The following is a 22,247-nucleotide window of genomic DNA, read 5'->3' on the forward strand; positions in this document are numbered from 1 at the left end:
GACCGGCGGCTCGTCCCGCCATGCACAGAAATAAGGTGCATCAGGTTTCCGGAGTGACAGCCCCAACACCAGTGCGGGGTGATCGGAAAGCCCCGAACCATTTAAGGAAACGTCGCGTGTGTTAATGAGGAGTGACCGTGGCCAGGGGATGATTTCAGATTGGCCCATGTGCGGCGACGGCTCCTTCTGCGCTGCTTTCTCCAGCGTTGCTGTCCAATGGAGGGGCAGCGAGAGTTGAACCTTGCCTTGCATTGAAATCACTGCTGCAGCCATGTCCTGGTCCTGGGCTCATGGGGTGGGGAGCGAGCAAGGCGGGGGGGGGGGGGGGGGGTTGTAAAATAAAACCTGATTCACACAGTGCCTAGGATGCATTGCCCGGGGTGGGGCATTTAAAAGAGTGTTTTCCTCTCACTTCTGAAATTGAGACAGACAGGACAGTAGCAGAGCCCCAACGATGCCCTTCGAAGGACGGGTGGATGCCCCCCCAGAGGAAATCCACGCAGACCGTGGGGAGAGCACCTTTCGGTCAGCTCCGCATTTGAACCCCAGCCGCTGCATCAGCGTCGGGCTAACTGCCCCCCTTCCCGCCTTGCACAGGCGTGTGGACGCCAGAAGGAGGGCGACGTGTGCGAGGCAGGGAAGGTTTCGATCGTTGAGTTGGTTGATGTAGGTCAGCACCACATTGTGGGCCAAAGGGTGACCCGGCATCTAGTTTTAGGCCAGCATTTGGAGGGCCCTGTCCCCCATCCAGCCCCTCCTCAAACCAGATGTTAATTTGTCCTCCATTTCAAATAGAGGACAAATTAAGGGGCAGACAGGACAAGGGAGAGGACACTTCCCTGTCAAATGTGGCGTTCCGGGGTCAGTAGGCTGTGCACCCATGTTTCTTCTCACATTATACACGTGCCGGCTGGCACACACACAATGGATTGGAGTACTGGGTCCCTCCTTCCATCGGAGGGAAGGGGAAGTGTGATGGCAGCACACAAAGGATGATGGCGGATAAGTCAGCCACACTTTTCCCCCCCCACCCCGAGTTCCCTCTAAGCCGTGTGGCTTGTCTGTGCACACACACTTGCACAAACAGACTGTGTGCACATGCCCATGGCTTCGCGGGATGGCCTCCATTTTGGATACCCTTGCCTGTACTGTTCCATTCTCAGCCAATCTTATCTAAAAATGTTAACTTAGCAAAACAGGTGCCCATCATTCCAGAGAATTATTTCTCTTTTCACAAATACTGTCTGGCGAGCATTTTGTTTATATTTTAGATTGCCAGCATTTGCAGTCTATTTTGGGGGAAGGGATATACAGTATTAGTTCAAAATGAACTCGAAATGACTTCACCCCAGGGAGGAACTTAATAATTGGACCCATGAGGCTTCTCGTTGTAGATTAGGAAGTAGAAAGGGGTCAACAATCATCTTTTTGTTAACTGGGCTCAGCTTTAGACGGAGGCCTGCTGAGCTCCTCCAGCATTTTTGTTTTTTTTTAAACTGACTCAGTGGGGTTTAGGTTTCCACTACAACCTCTGCGGTGTGTGGAAGGTGTTATTCAGCTTCTGTCAATGGATGGAAGTTCTGATTAGAATGAATCTGCATTCTCTTAAGTGGTAGAGAATAAGGTGTGCAAATTATCTCATGTTTGATACAGCAGCCATTCTCAACAAGGGCCATTAGGCCCCCTCAGCATTATTTTATTTTCATTTTTTTTGGTCAGAAAGAAATATGGAAGAAGCCAACTGAACTTGACTGCTTCCCTATAAACTTTGAGCACAGTCCTAAGTGGGCCTTAGCTTAAAAAAAGATTGAGAATGGCTGCTCTTGAGGTCAGGCAGCAGGTGTGGATGGGAAGCAGCAAACAGTTGCTATCACAGGTATGGGTGAAACTGAAGTATGTTTAGCATTTTTTTTCCCCCCCCAGATTTATTTTTATATTTTGCTTTTGGATAATTAATGAACCACATGAGAGTAGTTGGTTGTAAAATAAATCAGCAAGTTTATCTTGATCAAAAGGTTCTGGCATAATTACTCAAGTTGTAAGAGGATCATGTTTGGCAAATATAAGGCAAAGGGCCTGTTCCTGTGCAAGATGGCTTTATTTTTTCTGTAGATTATGGGAGGGAAACTTTGGTTCTGAAATGTGCACATTGAAGAGACAGGTTATTCTACAAAAATTTCTACAAAAGTAAATCACCATTGCTTGAAGTACTGGGGGGATGCCCAGAGTTTCCAAAAGACTTGTAAACAAGGTGCTTTTTCTAAAAATTACCTTCAAGCAGCAAACTAGTGGGAGAAAGGAGAGCTGCAGCCAAACTGTATAAGGTACTGGTGAGACCGCACCTGGAGTACTGTGTCCAGTTCTGGTCTCCATATTTGAGGAAGAATATACTGGCTTTGGAGACAGTCCAGAGGAGGTTTACTAGGTTGATCCCTGGGATGAAGGGGTTGACTTATGATGAAAGATTAAATCGTCTAGGATTGTATTCGCTCGAGTTCAGAAGAACGAGAGGAGATCTTATAGAAACATATAGGATTATGAAGGGTATGGATAGGATAGATGTAGGAAGGTTTTTTGAGCTGGCCGGGGAAACTAAAACAAGAGGACACAGTCTCAAGATTTGGGGGAGTAGACTTAGGATAGAGATGAGGAAAAATAGTTTTTCCCAGAGAGTAGTGAATGTTTGGAATTCTCTAACCAGGGAAGTGGTTGAGGCTGCCTCATTAAACATATTTAAAATTCAGTTAGATAAATTTTTACATGATAGAGGAATTAGGGAATATGGAGACAGGTAGGTGGAGTTAGGTCATAAATTAGATCAGCCATGATCGTATTGAATGGCGAAGCAGGCTCGATGGGCCATTTTTGGCCTACTCCTGTTCCTACGCCATTGTGATTTTAACTTTGCGTTACTGATCATTATGCTTTTCATGCAGACTGACCCCAAAATCAAACATAGCCCTTAATCATAAAATAGTTCTGTGCAAAGTAACAGAATCACAAAAGTTACCTGCCAATTTTTATTTTCTGCATTCACCAAAACATGTTACAACATTCAAACTGGAGAGTTTCCTTTTTCAGGTTTGAGCTACACAGAAATCTTCCTTCGTGGCTTACTAATACTTTCAGTACGAGCCTGGTCGTACAGGGGTAAAAGTCTCAAGAGGTCTGATTTATTAAACACTGGCTGGGCATAGAATTAATTAAAGCAAAGTCAAACCACCACCTTCTTCAACAGATCTCAATTCATTTGGCTGAAGCCAGAACCAACAATGTTTTTCATTCTTCTTCACTACCACTATGGTGGTGTAACGATTGTATTTCATGCTTCTTACCACCCCCCTCCCCCACCCATCCCAACAGATCATCCCATTGTTAAGTCCCAAAATTGTGTCTTAATTATGAATCCTCAGGCAGACAGTCCTTCAGAAGACCCACAGAATCCTCTGCCGGATGGCTGTAAGTGCTGGCTTGTAGTTCAGTTTATAACTTGGGGAGAATACGTCAGATTTCTGTCCAAAGCATCTATTTGCGGCACATTCGATGCAGTGTTTGTTTTTTCTGTATGTCTATCCTGCACCTGCTCTGCTCATGCAACCAGGGTAACTCAAAGTTCCTGGCATGTCCCCTTATCCTCAAACAGAATCTAGGTTGCTGAAGGGATACACTTTGCTCCTTCCTCAGCTGAAGTTCAACCCGAATTCTTAGTGAAAAGGCTGTATGTGGGGCAAAGATTGGGAGAGATATTATTTTCATCTTCCACCTAACTCACTTTCCAGCCCAGGTTCCAGTGTTCAGCAGGATCAGGCACATTGAATTTGTCAACCTTGCCGTGGATTAAGAGGTGGATTCAATAAACCGATGTGGCCCTCCACCTTAAGAACGTTCTAATCAAGGCAGGTATTGTTTAAAAAAAAACAATTCCAAGAAATCAGAGCTGTTTGCAACATCTTTACATAAGAAACTTTTTTTAAAAAAAAGGTGCAAGATTACTGTACAAGATTCCAAATTTTTCTATACATTGTCATATCTGCAAAATAGACTAAAACTCACTGCCCAAATTCAACAGACAAAAACAAAATGATAGTTTTCAATTCAGTAAGCAAAAGTACAAAGGCAAGAAATGAAACTATTCAGTTATTGATAAAGCAACGACCAATTATAAACATCAATATAAACGCTGAATCCTCAGGCAGACAGTCCTTCAGAAGACCCACAGAATCTTCTGCCAGATGGCTGCAAGTGCTGGCTTGTAGTTCAGTTTATAACTTGGGCAGAATACGTCAGGTTTCTGTCCAAAGCATCTATTTGCGGCACATTCGATGCAGTGTTTGTTTTTTCTGTATGTCTATCCTGCACCTGCTCCGCTCATCCAACCAGGGTAACTCAAAGTTCCTGCAGGGAGGCAAGTTAGAGGGTTATGCAGTGGGAGTTTACTGGTCTTGTCTTCAAATCATTTTTTTTTAAATATAGGAAGGGTTCTCATTTTTAGATAGCTTATTACATCTTCAAGAATCTTCAAGCAATCTTTGTGCCAGTTGATCACTGCAGGACTTGGTGATTTTTAATAAAACACGAGAATCTTAACTTCAAAGACAAGAGTTAAAGACACAAAGAGAATCTAAATGACATTTTGACAGTGGTTTTCTTCTGAAGCACCCAAAAATGTAGAACTAAATCAACTAGAAAATGCCACAGGCACAAAAAACAAGTATATATTACATTGATGAAGGGCTCAGGGCCAAAACATTGGTTATGAATCTTTGTTTTTGCTACATAAAGAACACTTGCAATCAGTGTCTGCAGATTTTCTTGTTTAGCTCATGCAAAAATCCTATTTATTACACAAATCTGTAAGAACTTTAATTGCTTCCATCAGTCATATTTAACTCTTCAGTTGGGGTTTTACACCTTCACTGCTCTTTTACCAGTCATTTTCACAAATTATGCAGTTTAAATTGACTGCATAAAGTCAAATTTAATTTCAACTTTTCTGTAATATTTATCTTTATGCTTACATACTGAATTCCTTTGATTAAAAAGCCAAATTACCTCAGAATTGCATTATAATGAACCCCTAACATTAAGGCATGGAATTTCCTGGTCTTGTCTGTATTTTTACTCTCAAGTTTAAAAATACAAAATAATTTCATGAAGTGAAAAAGATTCGACTTTTGCCAAAGCACTTTTTAGAAGCTCAACAGAAGCTCTCGTCTCCAAATTATAGAAAGGATTTTGAGTCTTTGGAAAGGGTACAAAAGAGCATTACCAGGATGTTGTCTGGATTGGAAGATACAAAGTACAAGGAAAGAATAGACAAACTTAGCTTTGTTTCCTCTGGCATGCAGGGGACAGAGGGGAGACCTGATGTAAGGGTTAAAATGTGTTTTATGTCAACAAAACTACATATAGACAACTGCAAGCACAATTCATGCCATATCCTGGCAACAACCATTCTGAAGGTCATAGAATGCTTGCAAGAGAGACAAGCAGAAGCAGTCCAGTGTTTCTTTGTTCTACAAAATGGTAAGACATTTAGAATGTTCCTACAACTTTTATTAATCATTTAATCATTGCCTAACAAAGTTTAAGCACCATCTAACAAAGTTTTAATGGCTTGTAACAATGTGTAGCAGCTGTTAATAATGTTTAATAAACTGTGGAAAACTCAACTTTAGTACAGATTTGTTTGAACGAGTCATAGACAACAACAACATTCTAATTCCTGGAAGCGATTATAAAAGGAAAATAGTCACTACACCTGATAAAAGTTTATAAAAGTACAAGAGGTGTTGATAGGTGCACAATCTTATTTGTACCAGATAAAATAAAGTCACATACTAGAGGACAAGTGTTAAAGTTTTAGGGAGGAAAGTTTAAAGGAGATGTACAGGGCAAGTGTTTTTTTTTTTTAAATATAAATCCACAGTGGTTGGTGCCTGGAACAGGCAGGCATTATTGGTGGAATCTTCCAAACAGAGTGAATACAGAAATATGTATGTATAAATGGAAGTGTTTAGTTTAAATTGGGCGGAATGTCAGTACAGACTCCTGGGCATCAAGGCCTATTCCTGTGCCATGCTGTTCCAGGTTCTGAACATTTATTGCCTTTCATACAATGGATTTTTCCAAGCACTCTAAAATACATCAATGTGGAGTGGGGCATTTCGTTGAAATTTAAATGGATAGAAAGAAAGTTTGGCAATCCTCAACATTTTTAATTTTTTTTTAAATTTGAAATTAAACCTGACCAACGCATTAAATCGCAATACTGACAATGTCAGATTATTTTCTTGCATATTAGTGGGAACTTACTGTTGTGTTAACTTTGGTAGAGGCCTTCCAAAAGCCACCACAGGTAAAAATGGGGTAATTACCAGAGATTCCACTGTAGAATAAAGAGAAAACAATTATTAATTTCACTGTGCAAAAGTAGGATTTTGTTGGGTGGAAAGATCACATGTTGAACACAGAGCAATGGCAGCTTCCCTGCAAGATTTAAGAGGGACCAGAGGGAGCAACTTGCCCCACTCAGAGGGTCATCCATTTTTGGCCAAGCTGCCAGAGAAGCTACAGAATTTTTTTAAAAATTCAGACATGTAGCACTGTAACAGGCCTACGAGTCCGTGCTGCCCAATTTACATCCCTGTACGCTTTTGAAGGGTGGGAGGAAACCTGAACCCCCAGAGAAAACCCACTCGGAGAGAACATACAGGATTAGAACCCCGATCCCAATCGCTGGCACTGTAGAGGCATTGAGCCAACCACTACAACTGTGCCGCCCCTCACAGAGTACAATTACGATATTCAAAATATTGGGACAGATGTACGGAAAGGCTTAGAAGGATCAGCCCAGAAGCCAACTTGGTTTGCATGGACAAGTTGGGCCAAAAGACCTACTCCGTGCTGCATGACCTTGTGACTCTACAAGTTGACAGCAAGTAGGACAGCTTGAAACCTCATTTAAACCTACCATCATCTGGTTCAGGGAAAAAAGACAGGATTTCTGGCTCCAATTCCTGAATTCCTTTCTTTTTGTACATTCGCAATTGCAAACGTTGCAGCAGTCTTTGTTCTCTAATCCGCTGAATATCCCACCTGAGGAAAAAATGGCAAAAGAGATGATGACAAACCACGGAAGTGCATGTGATTATATTTGAACTGGGTGTCTCACATACATTAAACAGTTTTCCCAGCACCAACCACAAGAAACAATTGCATGTGAACTTTTGGAATTTTGAGTGCATGTATAAGCAATAAACAATGCTGATGGATAGTGCTTTCTAGTCTTTATTAACCATTATCTGTTCAGCAACAGGGACAATCACTTTAATCAATACAGTCACAGCAATGTGAAATAAGAACAAGGGGAACATGGCCTCAAGGTTCAGGAAAGCAGATTTAGGATGGAGATGCTCCCCCACCTTCCCCAGAAGGTGGAATTCTCTACCCAAGAGATGCCTCATTAAATATACTAAAAACAGGTAGATTTTTGCATATTAGGGGAATTGAGGATAATGGAGAAAAAAAAGGTGGGCAAGTGGATCTGAATCCATGGCCAGACACCCATGATCTTATTAAATGGTAGAGCAGGTTTCATAGGCCTTGTCTTGCTCCCATCTCTTGTGTTCAAATTAATTAAAATCCACAAAATAACAATGCTGAGATAATATTTGTCAAACACCAATTATAAGAGTTAATCAGATTACATGCAGACAAAAATTAACTTACTTTACCGACAGTATATTCTAGCTGGTGAAACTAAAACCTTTTTTGTGACACCAAAATCTTCAAGACCTACTTGGTTTGATTGAAATGGGTGTATACAACTGATACAATAAGCAAGTTCATGATGAAAACAACTTCATTTCAAATGTCATCAATATCCTCGACAAAAGAGAAAGATAGGTTGTGTACAATTCAAAATGTGTGGAAATGACCTTCTCTGGGAACTCAAATCATCATTTGTATTTGTTTTTTTTAAAAAAAAAGTAGGACAAAAAAGGCTTTCCCCTATCCTCACTGGACAAGTGTACTAGTTCTCAGCCTACCATTCAGATCAAGTGTTTCCTATCAGGGGAATTTACAAGTAAGGAAATTCTTAAAGTGAACATACAGCTTGACTGTGAGAGAGTAAGATTTGATGTTGGGCATGTGCAGGTCAGTTGTTCCTGTGAAACATCAGTGTCATGGGTGGAAACAGAGCAAAAATGAAAGCCTTACTATTCAATCACCACCCTCCTCCCAGGTACTCTACTGAAACAGACAAAATTCCTCCCAACAAATAGAAATCACCTAGCCAAGGCTGCAGCCTTTGCAATGGCCTGGGGTTCTATCTTGCTTGCTCAGTCTCTACAAATTAACACCTGCCTTGCCCAGCTGTGGATGGGCTGACCTTGTGGACCACTGTGTGCTTGAGATTGGCCAAGATCTCTGTGGTGACTAGGAGGCATAGGTATGGAATCGCACAGCATGTGTGTTTGTGCTGTCCAAATAGCATCTGTTTACACCAGCCGTTCACCTTATCCTGTTGATGGCCTCACCCCCGACTCTGCTCAGTTTATGGGCCCCTTTCCTGTTTTGATTTCTTCTGTACTTCTCTCATTGACTACATAAAAAATATAAATGTTACACGAGGTAAAAAGGAACCAAGGTGAGGGGGGTGGGGCTGAAGGGGCCCACACTCAGAAAGGCTGATTTATACTGATTTACAAATCTCAACTCTCTCCCAATTCTACCTTTCACCTGCACACTAGGGCATTTTACGGCAGCCAATCGATCCACCAGTCTGTCTCTTTTGGCATGTGGGAGGAATCCAAAGTACCAGGAGAAGGATGTGCGAACTCCACAAGGTCTGGAAACCAGTATTGAAGCCACTAGCTGCATCACCCCACTAGCAAGTATCATCCCCCAGAAAGCCTCGGACAGATTTCAAGCCTGGATATGGAGCTTTGACTCAAGTCAAATCTTTCAAAGATTTAATAGAATTTAAATATTACAATGGAGACTTTTATTAAAAGAAAATCAACAACGAATGAATGCTTTTAAAAGGGAGCTAAAACATGAAAAATAATAGTTTTGAATTGTTTCCCAAAGGCTTAGAATCCACATTAAAATCCATGCAGTTCCCAATCCCATGTTGCAGCAGAACACAATGAAATTACAGTGTCCCATGGCAAAAGTGATGACAGACTGCATTTAAAAGTTAGTTCAGGGATTTAGTTGTCAGTCTATTTAGTCTAACTTCTGGCTACCCCTAGTGTAGGTGGGAAGCAGGAGACTTGGAGGAGGAAGTTAATACACAAGGGTAAGGAAGTAAAACACAAAAGTCTGCAGACACCGTGGGTGAAGGTGCACGTGTTCAAGTGCCTGGCTACATTTTGTTTGTACCTTGATGAAGGGCTCAAGCCTGAAACGTTGGATACATCTTTATCTTTGCTATATAAAGTACATTCTTTCTCCAGCATTGTGTTTTTGCGTGATACTAAACGGTGGAGGTGGGGAGGAGGGGAAATTAAACAGGGGTAGGTTACTGTTAGAAATGTTCAAGAAGCAGGCAGAGACTAGCAAAATGGCCTCCTGTGTGGAGAGATCAACAAATGAAATCAGATTTGCAAATCATTTATCAAAAACACAAGCTACTCAGTTTTCAAATGGAGACCTCGCTCACCTTTTCCTTCTTTTCTCATCCAGCTCAAGTTTTGCATGTCGCTTCGCGAACACACAATCGTCCAAATTCTAAAACAAGCAAAGTCAATAAGTGAGCAATCTCAGTTTTAAAGACTGGTGTTAGTGTTCTCAGAGTTCAGTGAGAGTTTACAATTGAAGCAACTGCAACGGTAAAAGCCAGAAATTGTCTAGTTCTGAAATGTTCCCTTTTGAGCCTCTTGGGGAGGTGAATCAAGGGAAAGAAGGAAACAGGAACTTTGACTTGGCAGGCAGATATTAGGTTACTATAAACAATCCACATTTAGATCATTTGTGTGGGAAATATTTATTCAGATAAATTTGTACCAGAAGGGATGGTGCCTTTATTTGCAACACAGGAAAAATTTCCCTTCCGCAATTGTATTACTTAAAAACACACACCGTGGTGCCATTCCAGACTGGCTACAATTTTACTCGTGTTTGTTGGTTGAGACTTCTTTAATAGTCAGCTTTACTAAGACAACAGTGGCTTTCTAATTATCCAAGTATTAAAACTTTTGTCGATATTTTAAATTAAATCGGTGGAATCTTGCTGTGAACAAACTGGCTGCAGATTGGGGCATCCCCAAGTTAAAAACAACACCTCAGGGCTGGGTGCTCAGCCACTCCTACTCACACTGCTAACCCACAACTGCTTCACCAGATCCAGCTCCAACAGTCATCAAGTTTGCAGATGTGACAACAGAAGTTGAACTCGAGAGAAAAGGTGCAAAATTTCGTGGAATGGAGAGAGTGTAACAACCAGACTCTCAACGCGGACAAGACCAAGGAGAGGATAGTAGACTTCAGGAAGACCAGGAACAACCATCCTCCACTACACATCAACAACTCAGAGTGGAGAGCACCAAGTTCCTTGGAGTTCGCTAACTAGTGACCTATCATGGGCACTCAACATCTCATTTGTCAGGAAGGCACAACAGCTACTGCACTTTCTGAGAAGAATGAAGCAGGCAAGGTTACCAGCCACCAATAACTCTATTGAGAGCATCCTGGCCAGCAGCATTACAGTGTGGTACGGTTGCTACAGAGAAATAGACTGGAGTCTCCCTCACCCCAGAGAGGTGATTTACCAGGATCGTTGTCTGAAGATGGTGTGAAAAATCATTGAGGACCCCTTCCACCCTGCACACAGCATCTTTCAGCTGCTTCTGACAGGAAAGAGTTACAGTAGTATTAGGGCCAGGACCATCAGGCTGAGGAACAGCTTCTTCCCATGGGCAGTGAGAATGTTGAATGACCAAAGAAACTGCTCACGCGAACCACCCGATACTCTCATTTTCATCAATATTTATATACGAATACTGGTCCTGCATCTGCATTGTTTGTCTGTACGAGTGTTATGTCTGGTTTTGTGTTTTTTCGTTGGGCTGTATTTGTGCAATCAGACAATAAACATGACTATGGGAAAAATGCATTTTCTTCTGATCTTAACAGAAGGCTCCATTTCCTCATTGTCATATAATGACCATTAAAATAACTGCATGACATCAGAACTCCAAAGTAAATGAAGTTTTAAACTGATGTGTAGTAAAAAGAAAAACAATGGAGTTGCCATTTCAAGCAACTCAAACTTACAAAAAAGAGAACTGATTACTTTGAAGGATTATTAGAATGACAAGATGCTCGAGTGAAGAAATGTTTAACACTGGTTAACCAAAAGTTAGACTTGAAGGAGTAGGGAACTGTTTTTATCTGCTGCATCCAATACAGTTCTGTATGAGATCTGTGGGTGATGATGGGAAGACCAGTTGGATGTGGCTCTGTGACAGATTTCTATAGATTGGAATTTCAAACCTTTGACTTTCACCATGGACAATCTGCAAATGTTAAATTAAGACAAGGTTGAATTCACCAAATTGAGGTTGAGATGATCTGATCGACTCAAGTTATTTAAGGAATGTCAGACAATAGAGAACAGATTCCCTGATTTTGGGGAATCCAGGACCAGGTTGATGTCTAAAAATTAAGAGTCAAGGCTTTCAGGATTAAAGTTAGGAAATCGTTCCACCTGCAGGAGATGGTAGAAATTAGGATCTTTCTTCTGCAGAAGATTTAAGGAAAAACTATTTTTAAATGAAATTCATGGACTCTTGTTTACAGAAAAGGAATGAAGTGAAAAATGGTAAAGGAGATTGATCATGAAGCAGAGAGGAAACCACTGAATAGTGAAATTGAAAGATTCTGCAATTACTACTCTATCCCTTGGACTCAAAACCTGTTGTTGAAATTGATTCTTACAGAAGGATAAAAATGTTGTTGAAATGTAATGATCACCAAGTCGTTTTTTCTGAATTTGACGGATTCAAAAGACAATCTCTTCTGCATTAATTCTGGATTTGGATGCTAAATTATTTTTAAAGCATTCAGATGCATCAACAGTTAATACATTTGAAAGGAGTTGCTATAAAAATAGAACTGTTGTATTCGTCTTTGCTCTAACTTGTGGGAAGCAGGCTTAGGAAAGGAACCGCATCATTGTTCACGATGGTGCACACATCTGATCAGAATTCTAATACTGCCGTGCTCAAATGGTGCAGTGGCATATTCCTGCCACTAGATAGAGGCTACAATTTATTCGCAGACAAGGAATTCCATCACAGCCAAGTGACCCACTGCATTGCGTTCCAACATTACACCAGAATCATGGATCCTAAATAGCTCGTCCATAATTCTTCTGATCAAATCAGTACCTGGCATAACGTGATCACAAATGATACAAATATAAAATAGGCAAGATATCTTAAACATCCTATAGCGATTTCATGCATTTTATAAAGACAGACATTGTGTTGATAAAAACATCCAGCAATGAAAGGTGTTTACTGCACAGCAACAAGTAGTGCAGTGTACGCAGATGCTCACTAGCTATTGCAGGCACTAAATTATCATAGCTGCAGCAAATGTAGTAGCTGTGGCAATTTTAACCTCAGTCAAATGCAGCCGATACCTTTGTGATGGGAATGTAGCAGCAATGCAATTATTCCATTAGGCCAACATTGTAGAGACCTAAACTAATGATCCAGCAAAAGCACAAACATGACACCTGCAGCAATAAATGGAATTCTTGCCATAATGGGAGTTGAATAGAATGAACCATGAAGTATGAAAGGCAGTTGCAACAAACAAGCAGTCTTACATCACAGAGCAAATGCATTAAAGACTAGCTTACAAATGTCTTTGAGCTGAAAGGATTTTTTTTAATATAAAAAGATTCCCAATGATGTTACCAGGATTGGTGGTATTGTGTTATCATGAGGTTAGAAACTAGCACAAGGAGCTGGAGGGGTGACCTTACATCAAATTATGAGGAACATAGACAACATTAAGGATTTAAGGGGTGGGGGAAAAAGTGAAAGGGACCTGACGAGCACCTTTAATCACACAAAGGGTGTATTGTATAATGTGGGAAGTGGTACAGGCAGATGCAACTGCAGGATTTTAAAAATAGGACAGGTACACAATAGCGAAAGGTTGAAGGGGATATGGGCCAAAAAAAGATACATGGGACAAGTTCAGGTAGACAACTTGGACAAGTGTCGAGGTGCCTGTTTTGATGCTGTAAAACTCCGACGACTTTACATTGTATGATGTGGCCGGGAACTGTTAACTGTTAACAGGGCACTGTTACAGTGAACAGTTAGAGGAAATGATAAAGACGATAGATGCAGCTCTTGAATAGGTTAAGGGTTGGATTGCAGCAAGGCAACAGTACAAGGATCTATTAGCACATTTGAGAAACTGTTACCGCATTGTAGATCTAATTTAAAAATTTTTAAATCTAAAACTTTCCAGGTTTCAACAACAAGATTAAAAGCAGCACATTCCCAGTGCACACAAAATCAGAAAGAGCAATGGTTGACACCGTGCCTACTTCGGTACTTCAGAAGTAGATCGCAAGGAACTGCCAAACTCCAAAGACTAAGCACATCCATCAACTTAATCTTTCATGAACGTCATTTTTATTTTCTCCTTCCTACTCTCCAAGGCCAAATACTTGACTTTTGCAACAACTAGTTCACTGACACAGTTTAGATGACAGAGACAGAAGGGGCATAATGCAATTACTGGCAGAGCTGCATCTTATTTAGAGGAAGATGCATCACATTAAAGCACAACATAAACAAATGGAGAAAATTAGCCCAGAGGATGAGATTTTAAAAATAAATTAGCTGTTTTTGCAATTTGCTGCTGTACCTCAATTACTTCATCGGGCTGTAGGTCAATGAGAGGCTTCGCTGAGTACTCTTTCCAGGATGGTACTGCAAACAACCAGATTTAAACAAGTTTAAACATTTCCTTTGAAAGACTAATGCAGGATTCTTTGATTCTTTTCAGTTAATACAAAATGGATAGGACTCTTGTGCTAATTCAAACCGCAATATTTCCTTCTTTTGTTTACATTTCTGAACCACAAAACCCAGGATTTAGCCCATGAGAAACAGGAATAGGTGGATGTGCCATCTGTCTTTCTGAAAAGACTCCACCTGCCCTTTCAAGTTGATCCTTTGGCATTGTTTTGAAGAGCAGGTGAGATTTTCTTGATGTTCCAGCCAATAGTTATACCTTTGAAAGTGAAAACAATCTAGTAATTGTAACAATGCTGCTATACAATTAACTGCTGTTTTCCACCTTAGAATAATGACTACATTTCAAATGTACAAACATAAATTGCCACAAAATTCAGATTATCCCAAAACATTTGAACATCTTAGCAACCCACATCTTTCCCATTCAAAAGAGTATTCTGATATTCAACTTTACTGACGGAGAATTTAAAACAAAATACTATAAACAATACAGAAATCTTATTTATTTGCTACAGGAAGCTTTCAAATTCAAAACAGCTCTATTAGACTCATTACATCTCAAGTAATATTTGAATACTTTAACGTATACAAAATTAGACTAAAAAAAAGATGATCGCCAACTTTTTATCGTTTCCAAAAGCTGAAAATCATCTTGTGTTTCCTGTTTGTAACCATGCAAACTGAATCAAGTCCACATTTCTTTGTGCAGTGTGAACCCTGAGGTTTAAGCTTTATCCGTGCCCATTTCATAGGCCTGAGAACTAGCTATGTAAAAAAAGTTTAATTCATCCAATTTTATTTACTTAAGTGATTTCATTTCTCAAGAATCTGAGCAGACACTTGATGACAATTTTGTTCAAGGCCAAGTTTCCAATCGTGGTGAAATGAGACAACCACAATCAGGCTTGCAAACCCCTAGATTAGTTGGGGAGAAGACAAAGCAGTTTTTTCAACCCCAGGAACTCAAACGACACAAGTGCCAAAGCAAGGAGTAATAGGACTGACCTAAAACAATAAGGCTCATTGAAACCCAACATGTACTGTATTATATTTAAACATGCATAACAAATTTTATTTAGTATATAAAGCAAAACTGCAAACACGAGAGTCTGCAGACACCATGGTTGAAGTAAAACACAATGCTGGAGAAACTCAACAAGTCAAACTACGAATTTTATATCGCAAAGATACATAATCAACATTTCGGGCTTGAGTCCTTATATACATTAGGTTGGTAGAGGTGTAAGAGAAGTGGGGGGTGGAAAGAAGGGGAGTACATCAATGAAGAGAAGGGATTGGCAGTTGGGAAGAAAAGGAGAGCTCATCAAGGAAGATTAAGGTCCAGCAGGGACAGGTGAAGTGGTCTGGTAAGGGCAAGGGGTGTTGTTGAGGATTATGAGCCTTTGGGATTATGAGCAAGGTTGGGACTGTGGTGAGTACCTGCATCGTCAGGAGCTTCATGATACCATGAAGGGCTTAAGCCTGAATTGTTGGTTTTGGGATTTAAAAAAACCTTTACCCATCCAAGGTTTCAAAACTTAAGACATGAAGAATTGGATCATTCCAAATGATCTTTTTCTTTAAAACATGGACACTGGAACAGGCCCCTCAGCCCCAATGTCTAGCTGAAGTTGATGCTAATTAAACTATATTCACGGGTCTTTCTCAAAGTCTCTTAAACGTGTTTATCATACCTGCTACCACCAACATTCATCTTTACATTTTTGTTAAGAAACTTTTTTCCCCCAGTCTTTTTAAAATCTCATAATTAGGATAATGTGAATGCCAGTGTACTGATGAATGTTGGTGGAGAGACACCCTTCACATTCAACAAACTGTCATAAAGTGCCACAGGCAAATAAAAGTGAAAATGTTAGAAGGTCAAGCAGCATTCATGAAAAGCAAAAGAGTTAATGCTTTGGGCCTCATCTTTCAGAGAGAGGGAAAGTTCCTCACTCTGACCAGAGGTTATTAGCTCAACTTCTTTAGATACCACCTTAATATTCCCAGCATCTTGTTTCTATCATGCATTTCCAATAACTCCAGTTTTTTTTCCTTTTACTTTTCTGTAAATTCCATATCAGGGCCAATTGGATTGTTGAACTATAAACCAGAACCATTTCTTGCCTTTTATGTTCTGGAATTAGTTTGTCAGTAACACACAAAATAAAACACCTACTTAAAAATAATTTGATTTCTCTCCTCATCATCAGGCCACTTACTGTAGACATTAGGGCCTCTAGATTGTCATGCTCTTTATACTAACTTGCTACAGTTTCTTCCTTCTTGGGTGAAGGTTCTCGGAGAGGGGAGGGTTGTCGCTGATGCCACCGGCATAGGTACATCTCAGTTGTACACAGATACGGTTCCTCTTCAATGTCATTAGATATTGACTGATCTTTGCTGCTGGAAAAAACTTGAGTCTTTATGGTGGTTGGTTTGTGGACCCCCTCAGTCTGAGATTTAGATTTCTCTGGAGTTTCTTTACTTCGCAGTTCTCGTTTCGAAACTTTATCTGGTAAGGGGCTACTTGAGGCTTGTCGGAGTGAAGAGGATTTGGCCAGTTTTGTCCTCACTCTTGAGAATTCAGCTGCAAGTTTTTTCACAGGTCCTTTCCTTTCTATTGTTCCGAGCGCAGATTTCCTGAAGGGAACACAAGGTTCATGAGTCATTTTGTTTTTACAAAATTACTTACCAAAACAAAAACTTAGATACCAAACGCAGCTCCTTAACCAGCAAGTGTCAGGGACTGCTTTCCTCTAGTCATCGTGCACGAGATAGAGAAGCTCATTTACTCGCATTGTGAGGGCTAACAAAGGCATTGGGCGGCAGTGTTGGTGTAGCAGTTAGCGCAACGCCTTTACAGTAGCAGCAATAGGGAGCAGGTTTGAATCGCGCGCTGTAATATTCTCCCTGTATTTCATCTGCATTCTCACAAATCAGCACTGTTCAAAACGTACCAGGGGTGTAGGTTAATTGGGTATAAATGGGCAGCATGGACTAGTGGGCTGAAATAGCCGGTTACAAAGTAGTGTTTCTAAATTTAAACAATTACTCATTTTTGAGGTGATTTTCTTCACAAGATTTGCTAATGGATTTAAAGGTTAATGATGATCCTTCATGTCAACCTGGATTTCCTTTTATTTACTTATTGGTCGTGGGTGTTGCTAGCAAGTATTTATACCATATCCTCATTTTCCTTTAAAAAGGGTGGTACAGTTAACGTAGCGGTTACAGTGTCCACGATTGGGATTTGAATCCCATGCTGGAACGAGTTTGTACGTTCTCCCCATGTCTGCATAGAGGTTTCCTCCCACTGTCCAAAGTGCACCAGGGTTTGTAGGTTAATTGGGTGGCACAGTCCCATGGGCCGAAATGGCCGATTACTGTGCTGTATATCTAAATTTTAAATTTTAAAAGATAATAGTGAGACATTTTCCAGAACTTCTGGCACCTGGTGAGATAAAGCCAGTCCCACGGTACTTTTATGTTGGGAACTCCAGGATTTTGACTCAGGAATGAAGAACGACTCATGGAGAGACAACCATTCATTCCATTATCCCTTTGTCTCTTTATCCATACCTAAAGCAATGTGCCAAAAATGACAATCACATTCAAAGTAGGAAAATAAAGTCATCCCTAAAGCTTCTATTTTACATAGTGCATCTGCAAACTATGCAGAGACTCAAAGTTTTAAATTTATACATCACAGAACAGGCCTTTCTGGCCCAAGAGCCCGTGCCGCCCAATTACATCCAATTAACCTACAACCCCTGTACGTTTTGAGGGGTGGAAGGAAACCAGAGCACCAAGAGGAAACCCATTCAGACATGGGGAGAAGGCACAAACTGCTTACAGACAGCGCTGGATTCAAATCTGGCTCACTGGTGCTCTAACAGCATTGTGCTGACCACTACGCTCTCTGTGCCACACTTGCAGGTAACAATTATATTTCCCTTTGCCATGCATCAGAGATTAGTCACATAGAAATAGTTAGTTATTAAACTCACACAGCCACTTGTGGTGGCATTTAGTTTTGCTGTTTGAATAATATTCTGCCTGAAGAGAGAGAACAATGCATGTTGTGACTTGGAGCAAGAAAAAATGATTGTTACTTTTCAAACATTGCAATCAACATGGAAGAGAAAGGGCAAGAACTGTGGTTGGTCAAACCGCTAAACAAAAAGAATATGGTTATACTTGACTGCATTGCAAGTGAAAAAATAATGAAAACCAGCATATCAGCTATGCCCTACTGCAGGACATACACATTTCAATGGTTCGGAACAAGGGTTTGAAATATGATTCCTAGAAAGCAGATACCACCCCACCCCCCATGATCTTAACATGCTCTTTTTAATTGTTAGGACATTGAATTCCCGTGCATTGGAAGTCTACCCCAAACCCTAATACACCCTAAATGAGAAATCATTTTGAAACCACTATGATAAAAATTGCCTCATTTAAAACATACCCCCCTCAAGAGAAACTGACACCATAAATTAGCCCATTGCCATGTGACTACAACAGCTCAGTTAAGAAATGTTTTTACTTTTACAATCCTGAAATACTGTTAGGCATTTTGGATGGGAGAGGTCTGGAGGGATAATGGAATGGGAGTGGGTCAGTGATTAGATGGGCCGAATGGCCTGTTTTCTGTGCTGTAGCATTTTATGGTTCCATTTCAGTTAATTTTATCTTAAATACACTTTTCATTAATCAATACTTATATATATTTATAATTTGCAACACACTGTTTATCATGTTTTTAGTATGATGTAAAAGATTTATTCAATCTGATGAGAAACCAGAATAAATTTGTCGAGGCAAAGGGGGGGGGGGGGGGGGGGGGGGGGGAGGCATTTTTCCCATCTCTCACAATTTTGCATCCACAGTCAGCAATCTACCATGCATTAGTAAAAGTAGCACCAAAATGTATTTGCGGATCTGCTTATAGCATACTGGGTACCTTTTGTAACCCTTCCCAGAATGGGTTTCCACTGGATGACTCGATGACTGAATCAGAGGTTGTTCAGGTTGATACGCTGATTGTATTTTCTCTGGTTCGGATGCTTTCTTCTCCTCCTCGTTCCCATCCACTGCAGTAACAAATCGATACTTGTCCTTGTCATTCTCTTTTTTCACCAACTGCATCCTCCTTTCCATGCGCTCAAGACGTGCCAGAAGCTAAAAAGAAAACTAAAGACCTCAAGTACCCTGTGTATTGAAATAAAGGTTTTCACCTGTGGAATCATATCCAGATTGTTAGAACTGATATCACATCCCAGCGAAGGAGTGGTGTAGAACATGATATGCCGATTGGACCCCGATTTAAAGAGTCACAAATTCTGTCATTATCTTCATAATTCTGGCATAAATGGCCAATATATTTACAGCATTTACCTGCTTGTTGCCATTGACACAGCGCACCTTTCAGGAGGAAAGTTCTTTATTGCTCTAGTTTGGGTGCTGCCAACCCAAAGTCAAACATTAAGATTATTCTACCATTGTTGTTAAGCTTGTAACTAATCATCTGGCCCACACACACACAAAAAAACCCCAAGGAATAAGTAATAATTCTGAAAGGTTTCTGCTTGGAACATTAACAACTACTTTCATTTAATGACCATTTTCTCATTGACCAATGGAGGAGTTAAGAATTATTGTGCATGGATTTTTGATCCTCTTACCCAGGTTATCCCAAGTTGCCAATTGAGTGATTATTTCAGCAGGTGGCCAGTTCATTGATTATAGAGCCCATGCTAATAAAGTGTCTTTCATCTTATTAAAATGAGCACTATCATTTTTGGCCAACATCATTCCTTGCAAAAGAAAAAGCCTGAACGAAAATTGGATCTTAAGCATCGAATTTCATGTAGAATGTTGTAAGACAGCAGTCAATCCTCCCACCCCAAAATGGAGCCGTCACTAAAACAAATGGAAAAGCAAGTTCTAAAGTTTCCTATAGTGCTCCTATGACAACTCTGCGCCAATGTCCTTGGACGAAAATAGAATTCAAACTTGCACATGGTCAAAAAAAATATACAACTTCAGATCAGAAAAAACAATTTAGCTTTGGGAGTGGAAAACTTACAAGGGATAGAATGCTAACATGATAGTCAATATTGACAACTGAAGTTTTTATGCTTAGATTCCTAATGTAGCTTGTACAGTAGCTTGGGATCAAACTAAGAATGAAATGGTCATGAGGCAAGATAGTCTTGTGAACACCATTATACAATGATGTTGCACAATTTAAATGACTTTATTAAAAATGAAAATATGATTTTTTTTAAAAAAAGGCCTTACAACCATTGAAACACAAACCATTGCAACAAACTACACCGACAGCAACAAAATGTACATGTACCCATTTTTAAAATTTCTCAATATTCTATGACAAAATTAACACTACAATCACTGTTTTAATTCAACACTAAACAGAAGAGTTGAAGAAACACACTTGTACATGAGAGGCATCTCTGCGAATGGCAAAAATATTGAAGAGCACCATGGGTCTATGAAGTGTAAACACGTATGTAAGACGCCTTTTCGGTTGTTACAAGAAACAAAATACAACCCTCTCTTCCAAACACTTTGAACTACAGGCCAAGCAGGAAGATCGCATGAGAATGACGTCATCGCCATGCGCCCATACGGCTGTCCGACCTGACGCGAGTGCTACTTGGGAGCTGTAGTCCTCCGATCAAAACAGCCAGTTGGTCAGTACGACCGAGCCCACTTCGGACTACGATTCCCGACGCGCAGTGCGGCAGACACCGTCCGGTTAAGCGCCACCATTTTAGCAGAAGCTAAGATGGCTTCCCGAAGCGCCGCACGTTGAACGGCAGTCATTGTCAGCGCCGGGCATGGTTAAACGCAGCCCCGCCATTTTAGTTTCCTCACCGTTTCTTTCTCCGCCTTCAGCTCGTCGATCTCCCTCTCCTTGAGCTGGAGTTGTTGCTGCTGTTGCTCGATGAGGTCGAGCTGGAGCAGGACGATCTGCTTGAGACGAACGCTCTGACTCGGGCCCTGCGGCGGCTTCGCCTTACCCCAGTGTAAGGCCTCCAAGCCAGGGACTGGAGCAACGCCCTGCCCGGGTGCTCGAGCCGCGTCCCCGCCGCCAGCCGCCGCCCGGACTCCCTTGGCCGCCTTGCCGTGTTCGCTGCCGTTCACCTTGCGGCCGTCCGATCCCACCGCTTCGCCTCCGCCGTCGCCATCGTGCTCGCTGGCCACCGCCGCCCGCCTCTCGGCCTCGGCCACCCCGCCCGGCTGCTTCAGCAGGCCCGGCTTCATGGCGCCGGCCCACACTCGGCGGGCGGCCTGTCCCCGCTTCCTTCGGCGGCCGATCTCCCCCGGAGGCTCGGCGCCTCTGGCGGGGCAGGCGGGCGGCGCTGCCGCTTTATTGAATGGCAGTGGGCGCAGCTGCTTTTATTCAGTGTGTTTCATTGTGTCATTCATGTCTGTGCTGCCCCGCTCTCCCCCGACCCCTCGTCCTGCCTCTCTGCTTGTTTTCCTCCCTCCCTGACAGTGCGCACGCGCGGCTGCTCCCTTCTGACGTCACGCGCAGGGGGCTCGGTCTCCAAGCACCCAGGCAATGGCACATTCTGCAAACCCGACAGTTTGTTGTCATCCGGTTGCACAAGTACATCCCGATGAAACCGTGTTTTCCGCTGCTCGGTGCAAAACATACAGACAAGCAGTGTTCAGATTTATCGTCAATGTTTTGCAGCAGCATCATTGTGCAAACATTCCTATTTTAACCATCTTACATTACTAGAAACAAAATAATAGTGCACAAAATGTGAGGCAGCATTTGTCCTTCATTGATCATCCAGGAATCTGATGGCGGAGGGTAGAAGCTGTCCTTGTGCCATTGAGTGCTTGTCTTCAGGCTCCTGTACCTTTTCCCCAATTGTGTAAGAGGCTGTGGTCTGGGTGGTGGGGGTCTTTGAGGATAGAGGCTGCTTTTTTAAGACACCGCCTCATGTAGATGTCCTCAATGGAGTGAAGTTTGGTGCCTGTGATGTCGCAGGCCGAGTTAACAACCCTCTGTTGTTATTCTTGTCCTGAGAGTTGGCACCTCTGTACCAGGCAACAATGCAACCAACCAGGATACTCTCCATAGTCCACCTGTAAAGTACATACGTGACATCACCTACAAACCTGAGATTCTTTTTCCTGTGGACCAGGCAGAATTACCACTTAATGGTAGTGCAAAAAAAAAATACA

At 41.5% G+C, this 22,247-nt stretch overlaps 1 protein-coding gene across 2 annotated transcripts; it reads right to left on the reverse strand.

Moving 5' to 3' along the window:
- Positions 1-3,006: 3,006 nt before the first annotated feature.
- Positions 3,007-21,529, reverse strand: LOC138747526 (male-specific lethal 1 homolog). Of its 2 annotated transcripts, none has more exons than XM_069906812.1 (8): positions 20,922-21,529; positions 18,985-19,202; positions 16,282-16,658; positions 13,903-13,967; positions 9,671-9,738; positions 6,974-7,098; positions 6,316-6,388; positions 3,007-4,395 (listed from the first exon to the last, which is right to left on the reverse strand). In XM_069906812.1, exons 1-8 carry the CDS (start codon positions 21,309-21,311, stop codon positions 4,305-4,307), a joined length of 1,407 nt encoding a protein of 468 aa, XP_069762913.1. In that variant the 5' UTR covers positions 21,312-21,529; the 3' UTR covers positions 3,007-4,304. The 2 variants fall into 2 exon arrangements, with proteins under 2 accessions (XP_069762913.1, XP_069762914.1); XM_069906813.1 differs by lacking the exon at positions 20,922-21,529 and adding an exon at positions 20,479-20,892.
- Between the last annotated feature and the right edge of the window lie 718 nt (positions 21,530-22,247).

The sequence above is a fragment of the Narcine bancroftii genome, chromosome 12 (assembly GCF_036971445.1).
Source record: "Narcine bancroftii isolate sNarBan1 chromosome 12, sNarBan1.hap1, whole genome shotgun sequence".
Lineage (NCBI taxonomy): Eukaryota > Metazoa > Chordata > Chondrichthyes > Torpediniformes > Narcinidae > Narcine > Narcine bancroftii.